General features: G+C 40.8%; 1 protein-coding gene across 1 annotated transcript in view; it reads right to left on the reverse strand.

Moving 5' to 3' along the window:
• Positions 1 to 8576, reverse strand: part of LOC310790805 (cytochrome c oxidase assembly protein COX18, mitochondrial-like) — a gene marked incomplete at both ends in the record, with an annotated part of 28644 nt that extends 20068 nt beyond the window's left edge. Inside the window, 2 exons of the mRNA XM_083652517.1 lie at positions 168 to 524; positions 8559 to 8576. Coding sequence (XP_083508643.1) covers positions 168 to 524; positions 8559 to 8576 — 375 coding nt within the window. The remainder of the gene's footprint in view (positions 1 to 167; positions 525 to 8558) is intronic.
• Positions 8577 to 10000: the final 1424 nt, after the last annotated feature.

A 10000-nucleotide genomic window follows, 5' to 3' on the forward strand; every position in this document is an offset into this window, starting at 1 on the left:
AGTGTCCACATTGAGATCTGATTGCGATCGCATCAGGCAAGCTCCATAGCGTAGAGCAGCAGAAAAACAGCAGTGACTGTTGTATGTGGAGTGGGAGAACACATTGCATTTACACTTGTGTTCAATGTGGTCACAATGTGTGGGTCCAGGGCAGGCTGACCTCTGACCTTAGCCATGATGACCATCTGGTAGGTGGCGAGTGGTAAGGTGAGGAGTGTGCGGGCGGCCAGCGTGCTGAGCAGGATGCTGCTCCACCAAGGCAGGCCGGCGGTCTGCTGCAAGGCCAGGAGGAAGTGCTCCGCCTGGTGGACCGGAGCCGAGTCTGCCACCGCACCGTACCACCCGCCGGACGCCGCTCGGCATGCTGGGAAACCTGAGGGAGGCGGGACACACAGGACGGACCGGACGGGAGCGGCGGGGCCGGCCGGAGGGGTCGTGTGGCGGGGGAACGGCGCGGAGCCGAGGCCACGGACAACATGGAGGCTCCCTCTGCTCACACACAGCACAGAGAGCTGCTGGGATCTCTGTAACACAACAGACAGACTGACTGCTCACACAACACAGAGAGCTGCTGGGATCTCTGTAACACAACAGACAGACAGACCCAATTGACCCAATTGGTCGTGTCTGCGGGTGGGAAGAAGCCAATGTGGTATGAGTCCTGGTCGCTGCACTAGCGCCTCCTCTGTTCGAGGGGGAGGAGAAGCATGCTCCTCCCATGTCCTACGTCCTGCCGGTGAAACCCCTCGCTGTCAGGTGAAAAGAATCAGCTACACATGTATCAGAGGAAGCATGTCCACAACTCTCCCCAGATGGGCAGAGGGGGTGGAGCGATGACCGGGAGGAGGTGGAATTTACAATTGGGGAGAAAACAGGAGAAAAGCCGAAAATGTTTTAGATTTTTTTTTAAAGGCCTCAAGCTGCAGACAGTTCAGTTTGACTTGATGCACTGTAGACTGATGACACTCGAGAAATAAAAACAGAATAAACATTCATTATAATTGGAAGGAGAGTCGGTAATTAGACTTTTCCTTCAGTCCATTTAGGGCTGGGCAAAATATGTAGGCTAATGATATGGATATGATGATATGAGACAAGATAAGGTCTTAGATGTTGGATAATGGTAATATGATGATATGAGACAAGATAAGGTCTTAGATGTTGGATAATGGTAATATGATGATATGAGACAAGATAAGCTCTTAGATGTTGGATAATGGTAATATGATGATATGAGACAAGATAAGGTCTTAGATGTTGGATAATGGTAATATGGTGATATGAGACAAGATAAGCTCTTAGATGTTGGATAATGGTAATATGGTGATATGAGACAAGATAAGGTCTTAGATGTTGGATATGGTAATATGGTGATATGAGACAAGATAAGCTCTTAGATGTTGGATAATGGTAATATGATGATATGAGACAAGATAAGGTCTTAGATGTTGGATAATGGTAATATGGTGATATGAGACAAGATAATGGTCTTAGATGTTGGATAATGGTAATATGGTGATATGAGACAAGATAAGCTCTTAGATGTTGGATAATGGTAATATGGTGATATGAGACAAGATAAGCTCTTAGATGTTGGATAATGGTAATATGGTGATATGAGACAAGATAAGGTCTTAGATGTTGGATATGGTAATATGGTGATATGAGCAAGATAAGGTCTTAGATGTTGGATAATGGTAATATGGTGATATGAGACAAGATAAGGTCTTAGATGTTGGATAATGGTAATATGGTGATATGAGACAAGATAAGGTCTTAGATGTTGGATAATGGTAATATGGTGATATGAGACAAGATAAGGTCTTAGATGTTGGATATGGTAATATGGTGATATGAGCAAGATAAGGTCTTAGATGTTGGATAATGGTAATATGGTGATATGAGACAAGATAAGGTCTTAGATGTTGGATAATGGTAATATGGTGATATGAGACAAGATAAGGTCTTAGATGTTGGATAATGGTAATATGGTGATATGAGACAAGATAAGCTCTTAGATGTTGGATAATGGTAATATGGTGATATGAGACAAGATAAGGTCTTAGATGTTGGATAATGGTAATATGGTGATATGAGACAAGATAAGGTCTTAGATGTTGGATATGGTAATATGGTGATATGAGACAAGATAATGGTCTTAGATGTTGGATAATGGTAATATGGTGATATGAGACAAGATAAGGTCTTAGATGTTGGATATGGTAATATGGTGATATGAGACAAGATAATGGTCTTAGATGTTGGATAATGGTAATATGGTGATATGAGACAAGATAAGGTCTTAGATGTTGGATAATGGTAATATGGTGATATGAGACAAGATAAGGTCTTAGATGTTGGATAATGGTAATATGGTGATATGAGACAAGATAAGGTCTTAGATGTTGGATAATGGTGATATGGTGATATGAGCAAGATAAGGTCTTAGATGTTGGATAATGGTAATATGGTGATATGAGACAAGATAAGGTCTTAGATGTTGGATAATGGTAATATGGTGATATGAGACAAGATAAGCTCTTAGATGTTGGATAATGGTGATATGGTGATATGAGACAAGATAAGGTCTTAGATGTTGGATAATGGTAATATGGTGATATGAGACAAGATAAGGTCTTAGATGTTGGATAATGGTGATATGGTGATATGAGCAAGATAAGGTCTTAGATGTTGGATAATGGTAATATGGTGATATGAGACAAGATAAGGTCTTAGATGTTGGATAATGGTGATATGGTGATAGCCTGGGTAAACCCATCCCCCACGTGACCTGCTCTCAGACCTGTTCTCAGTCACTATGGTCTGGATTCCCACCATTGTTAAACGATTTCCTGCGGTTGTTGGCCCCCCCCGATAGACCACTCCATTACGCAACCATCATCCAACCAGTTTAGTGCACAGAGCACATGCGCAGTGCAGCAGATGGCGTCATCACTCTGCGACCTTTGTTGTTAGCGCATGAGCTAACACTTTTCATTTCAGTACTGCTAGCACGCAAATGGTTACAACCAGCTACAAGAAGAGAGAACATCGCGTGACGGTGGTCAGGGAATGAAAGAGGAACAGGACAACTGTCTAGACGGACCCAAACCTCGATCCCTGCTGCAGATGGCCGCAGATCTGGAGATATATTTGTGGCTGTGAAGAACAGTCATCATCTATACAGCTGCTGCCAACCTGATGAGGAAACAGGCGTGCTTGTTATGCTGGACACTGAATGCCAGTCTGCAGACTTCATCCTCCAGTGCTGTTCGCCTCAGGACTTGAAGGCCTAACGTTGTACCATGGACTGTATACATTCTGTGCTAATAATGCTAGCATGCTAACATCCTTTTCACACACACACACTGAATATACCAAAATGCTAGATTTGATCATGGACTTAACGCTAATGTTAATCAAAAACGGCCGCAGTCATAACGGTAAGGTGTGTTTGACCTAATTGAAATATTAACGTTAATGCCCTCACATTTCAGCGTGGTTACAGATAAACCTATTTAACGCTAGCTAGCTACAGTAGATTTTTGGAGGCGTTAATGTGAATGTCATGACGTAGTGAGCGTAGTATTATACTGTATATTATACATAATCCAGATGTAACCTAGCTATAGCTAGACGTTAAGAGGTTAGCGTGAATGCGACTGAGACCTGACATTACTGGCTTGATATCATATTCCAGATGCAACCTAGCTAGATAAGCGCCACACTGCTGTATGAGTAGCTACAATCAAATGTATCAAGCCTTGATATCATATTCCAGATCCAACCTAGCTAGCTAGATGTTAAGAGGTAGGAATATACCGAAATGCTAGACTTGATCGTGGACTTAATGTTAATCAAAAACGGCCACACTCATAACGTTAAGGTGTGTTTGACCTAGCTAGAAATATTAACGTTAATGCCCTCACATTTCAGCGTGGTTACAGATAAACCTATTTAACGCTAGCTAGCTACATTACTGGCTTGATATCATATTCCAGATGCAACCTAGCTAGATAAGCTCCACACGGCTGTATGAGTAGCTACAATCAAATGTATCAAGCCTTGATATCATATTCCAACGTGAATTCAGCTGAGGGGTTCGCTCCAGAACGAGACTGTTGCGTTCAATATTTGTACACGTTACTGTGCAGTAGTTAGTGCAGGCTAGTTAATTGTTGGAAGTAAGGTTTTTTAATTCTGTATATTATACATAATCCAGATGTAACCTAGCTATAGCTAGACGTTAAGAGGTTAGCGTGAATGCGACTGAGACCTGACATTACTGAAGTGAATACAAGTGACCTATATTTTTCAATCCTGTCTTTGAATAAAAGTTGTCCATTGTGTTATACTTGAAAACCATGTCTTTGCTCCCTTATGTGTTCACAATTACAACAAATCTGTATGGTTTATCTGTTGGCATTAAACCGTGGTATTTCCTTGGGTGATATTCCATATTTGTCATTAAACCTAGCTGTTCACATAAATTTGCAATGATGATCGACCACGTGAGATATCACAAGTAGCCTACTTTTATTAAAAAATAAAATGCAAAGAGAGGTTTCCTTCTCTAACTATTGGTGCGTTCACAAAATATTTACACGAGATTTTTTTTATAAATAATAATCAATAACGTGGATAATGATGACATCTGCAGCTGCTGGACGAGAGACAGAAGAAACTACGAACGAAGATTGGAGCAGAGGACATGACTACAGAGAAACTTAACCGACCAGCACTCTGCTTCAATCAATGAATGCTTATAAATAAACCATACACATGAGAATTACCGTTAACGTTACAGCATTTAATAACATAAATATGGTGATATCTGGTGGTCTGAAATTACTCTCTATCTACAGTAGGGTAACTGGCTCCTATTGTGTCTTATTATTGTAACGTTTGAATCAGCGTTTCATAACTATAATAGCCTAATGTTACTGTAGCCTGGATGACGTCAGCTAATGCTACCCAGCCTTCCAGCGTTTATCTTCCATAATGCATTAAATCATAATCACAATGCGAAGACATTAGCTGATCACCACAGAGCTGCACAGACAAGTTTATCAGATAATTTCGCCGTAAAATGTGTCCAGGTGATCAGCTCTGAAGCCCCGGCTTGTATGGTCCGCTAAAATCCGATTTCGATATAGGTGTTATTTTGATCAATATTGTATAGCTGGCTAGACAGAGGAGTTTATCTGGAATCAGTGTGACAAGATCCCTGCTGCTAGCTTGTCTGCCTTTCTGTGTCAGAGTATCTAGCTACATTATCTGCATTACATGCTACACCATGCAAATATATTTCGATATAATTCAAACAATTAGCCCACTGTACTACTGGACTGTGTATTGCTGTGAATAAGTTAGATTTGATTGTGTAAAGTGTTACATGTTATATTTTTAACTGAGCTTTGCAGAATTACCTCAACACAATTGTGTTGTGTATCAGCTTTAAATATCCAATATATACAGCATTAAACAAACGACCAGCAGCATTCAAATGTGCAAAAACGTTATATTTATTGAAATGTGGTGATCTCATGTCACATTACATAATGTTATGCCCAAATGGTCTACTGCCCAGAAGCGTCACTTTACATGTTTGGTAGGGAATTATTTTAATTATGTTAAACCAGCGTTTATCTTCCATAATGCATTAAATCATAATCACAATGCTATGAAGACATTAGCTGATCACCACAGAGCAGCACAGACAAGTTTATCAGATAATTTCGCCATAAAATGTGTCCAGGTGATCAGCTCTGAAGCCCTGGCTTGTATGGTCCGCTAAAATCCGATTTCGATAACGCTAGGTGTTATTTTGATCAACAGACCTCAACCTCAACAGCTGTTTTCACTTGAATTTCCTCACGTAGTTGCATAGCCATATAGCTAGCCAGCTAGTAGCTAGCTCGGGAGCTATGCTTTAGAGAGGCCAAATGCTAACGGCTAGGTAGTGCTAAGCCGCTGCAGCTGTTACACGTCATTGACAAAGACGCACTCTCTGAATGGCCGATCACGGCAGGACTGATGTTGGCAGTCACGCCGTCACTCATTGGCTGCGGGGTGGCTGCGGGTCTGCGCGAGTCTTTCAATCGCCGCAGAAATCGATTTGAATGGCCCGTTCGCTAGACGATAGTGACTGGGAACTGAGAGAGCAGGTCACGTGGTGGCTGGGTTTACCTAGGCTAATGGTGATATGAGACAAGATAAGGTCTTAGATGTTGGATAATGGTAATATGGTGATATGAGACAAGATAAGGTCTTAGATGTTGGATAATGGTGATATGGTGATATGAGACAAGATAAGGTCTTAGATGTTGGATAATGGTAATATGGTGATATGAGACAAGATAAGGTCTTAGATGTTGGATAATGGTAATATGATGATATGAGACAAGATAAGGTCTTAGATGTTGGATAATGGTAATATGGTGATATGAGACAAGATAAGGTCTTAGATGTTGGATAATGGTAATATGGTGATATGAGACAAGATAAGCTCTTAGATGTTGGATAATGGTGATATGGTGATATGAGACAAAATAAGGTCTTAGATGTTGGATAATGGTAATATGGTGATATGAGACAAGATAAGGTCTTAGATGTTGGATAATGGTGATATGGTGATATGAGCAAGATAAGGTCTTAGATGTTGGATAATGGTAATATGGTGATATGAGACAAGATAAGGTCTTAGATGTTGGATAATGGTGATATGGTGATATGAGACAAGATAAGGTCTTAGATGTTGGATAATGGTAATATGGTGATATGAGACAAGATAAGGTCTTAGATGTTGGATAATGGTGATATGGTGATATGAGACAAGATAAGGTCTTAGATGTTGGATAATGGTAATATGGTGATATGAGACAAGATAAGGTCTTAGATGTTGGATAATGGTAATATGATGATATGAGACAAGATAAGGTCTTAGATGTTGGATAATGGTAATATGGTGATATGAGACAAGATAAGGTCTTAGATGTTGGATAATGGTAATATGGTGATATGAGACAAGATAAGCTCTTAGATGTTGGATAATGGTAATATGATGATATGAGACAAGATAAGGTCTTAGATGTTGGATAATGGTAATATGGTGATATGAGACAAGATAAGGTCTTAGATGTTGGATAATGGTAATATGGTGATATGAGACAAGATAAGGTCTTAGATGTTGGATAATGGTAATATGGTGATATGAGACAAGATAAGGTCTTAGATGTTGGATAATGGTAATATGGTGATATGAGACTTTTCTGAAATGTGTTAAAATGAGCCAATGACACATTTGCATAGAATGACGTCAGTGAGTCATCAAACAATTGTGTTTTTATGAGTAAACAAGACAAAGCGCACAGCACAGTATGAGTTTCAGTCAGAAGAGACTCTGTAACAGTCAGTAAACAAGACAAAGCACACAGCACAGTATGAGTTTCAGTCAGAAGAGACTCTGTAACAGTCAGTAAACAAGACAAAGCACACAGCACAGCATGAGTTTCAGTCAGAAGAGACTCTGTAACAGTCAGTAAACAAGACAAAGCACACAGCACAGTATGCGTTTCAGTCAGAAGAGACTCTGTAACAGTCAGTAAACAAGACAAAGTGCACAGCACAGCATGAGTTTCAGTCAGAAGAGACTCTGTAACAGTCAGTAAACAAGACAAAGTGCACAGCACAGTATGAGTTTCAGTCAGAAGAGACTCTGTAACAGTCAGTAAACAAGACAAAGCACACAGCACAGTATGAGTTTCAGTCAGAAGAGACTCTGTAACAGTCAGTAAACAAGACAAAGTGCACAGCACAGTATGAGTTTCAGTCAGAAGAGACTCTGTAACAGTCAGTAAACAAGACAAAGCACACAGCACAGTATGAGTTTCAGTCAGAAGAGACTCTGTAACAGTCAGTAAACAAGACAAAGTGCACAGCACAGTATGAGTTTCAGTCAGAAGAGACTCTGTAACAGTCAGTAAACAAGACAAAGTGCACAGCACAGTATGAGTTTCAGTCAGAAGAGACTCTGTAACAGTCAGTAAACAAGACAAAGTGCACAGCACAGTATGAGTTTCAGTCAGAAGAGACTCTGTAACAGTCAGTAAACAAGACAAAGCGCACAGCACAGTATGAGTTTCAGTCAGAAGAGACTCTGTAACAGTCAGTAAACAAGACAAAGCACACAGCACAGTATGAGTTTCAGTCAGAAGAGACTCTGTAACAGTCAGTAAACAAGACAAAGTGCACAGCACAGTATGAGTTTCAGTCAGAAGAGACTCTGTAACAGTCAGTAAACAAGACAAAGCACACAGCACAGTATGAGTTTCAGTCAGAAGAGACTCTGTAACAGTCAGTAAACAAGACAAAGCACACAGCACAGTATGAGTTTCAGTCAGAAGAGACTCTGTAACAGTCAGTAAACAAGACAAAGCACACAGCACAGTATGAGTTTCAGTCAGAAGAGACTCTGTAACAGTCAGTAAACAAGACAAAGCACACAGCACAGTATGAGTTTCAGTCAGAAGAGACTCTGTAACAGTCAGTAAACGTACCAAGCTGAGGAGAAGCATCCTGCAGAATGAATGACAGCTGCCGTTAGCTTAGCAGGCTAGCTAGCTGCCGTTAGCTTAGCAGGGTAGCTAGCTGTAATGAAAGCGTCTAACTACAGGCTGATCGTCTAGAACCTTCTACAGCAGAAACCCGGTTCATATTGTTCTGTCGTCTCTTTCACTAGATAAATAATAACGTTACTTCCATGCTTTCACCTTTCTCCTTCTCCCCTAGCACCCTAGCCAGTGTGTGTCGGCCGAATATGACGTCATGACGTGTTGTTTAGGAGCGATGCGGCGCGGAAATTTGACGTCAGAACCTCTTCGCCTCGTTTTTACAAAATAAACTTTTTTTTTGTCAAAAAGGAACTTCTGGGAAGTAACGTTCTGAATGAGCAGTGCTGTCGAGTTGCAGCAGAATGGACCGTTGTGATGTACTTTGAAAGGTAAGACGTTTAAATCATCAAATTGAGCAGCATTTAGGTGTTTACATTTTAAAAACGTTGACTGCTGTAAAAGGCCACTTGTGTTTATGTCGTGCGTGCTTGTTTTGGATGGAGTAACGTTTCTCTATACGAGCGTAGCTTCTCAGGACGCTGCTATTCATCGTTTTGGACAGCTTGTGATCTCTGTGCCTGCTGTCAGTGTCACTGCACATTGTAGCCATGGCCGTAACTAGCTATGAGCACGGGGAGGTCCGGACCTCCCCTAATATTTCAGCCTGCAAAAAAAAAAAAAAAAAATTTTTTTTTTTTTTTTTTTTTTTTTTTTTGCAGGCCAGGCCAGGCCAGGCCACTCACTGAACAGCAGGCCAGGCGCCGCCTACTGGTTTACTAGTGGTTTTATTACTTTATTCAGGTTTAAAGTGGGTGCATCTCATTGTAATCATGCATGATGCCAATTGCCAAGCTCCCGAAGTCAGGTATGCAGGTGGCTATATGCATGGTTTCAGTTTCATGACCCAATAAGTAACAAAAAGAGGTGGTGTAAAGTTAAAAACAACATAATATATTTTATTTTATTTTTCAATCGTTCCTATCAGGAATAAATAAATGTCCCTCTGTATGTTTTTTTATTATCGATGATGACTTTGTGTGTTGTGTACGGCTTGGGTTGTGTACCTGTGTTTGTAGGTGTCATTTTGATATGAATTTGGCTAAAACAGTTTGTGTTTGTTAGTTACAATTATGTTGACAGGAGAGCTGAGCAGGTGGTGACATGAAAGAGAATATACTGAATAATGACATCACAACAGTATAATCCTAATGTTGATTTAAAATGATATATTACTCTAAATATGGCTAAAAAAGGGGGGGGGGGAAACTAAAAAAAATTTCGGCGGCGCCCTGATGGGCGCCGCCGAATCCGCCTCCCCTTGCTGGACCTCCCCTATTTCGGAACCCTGGTTACGGCCCTGAGTGAGATAGTACTTAGTACACTGCACA

This window comes from Poromitra crassiceps (genome assembly GCF_964638095.1).
Source record: "Poromitra crassiceps genome assembly, chromosome: 15".
Taxonomy (NCBI): Eukaryota; Metazoa; Chordata; class Actinopteri; order Beryciformes; family Melamphaidae; genus Poromitra; species Poromitra crassiceps.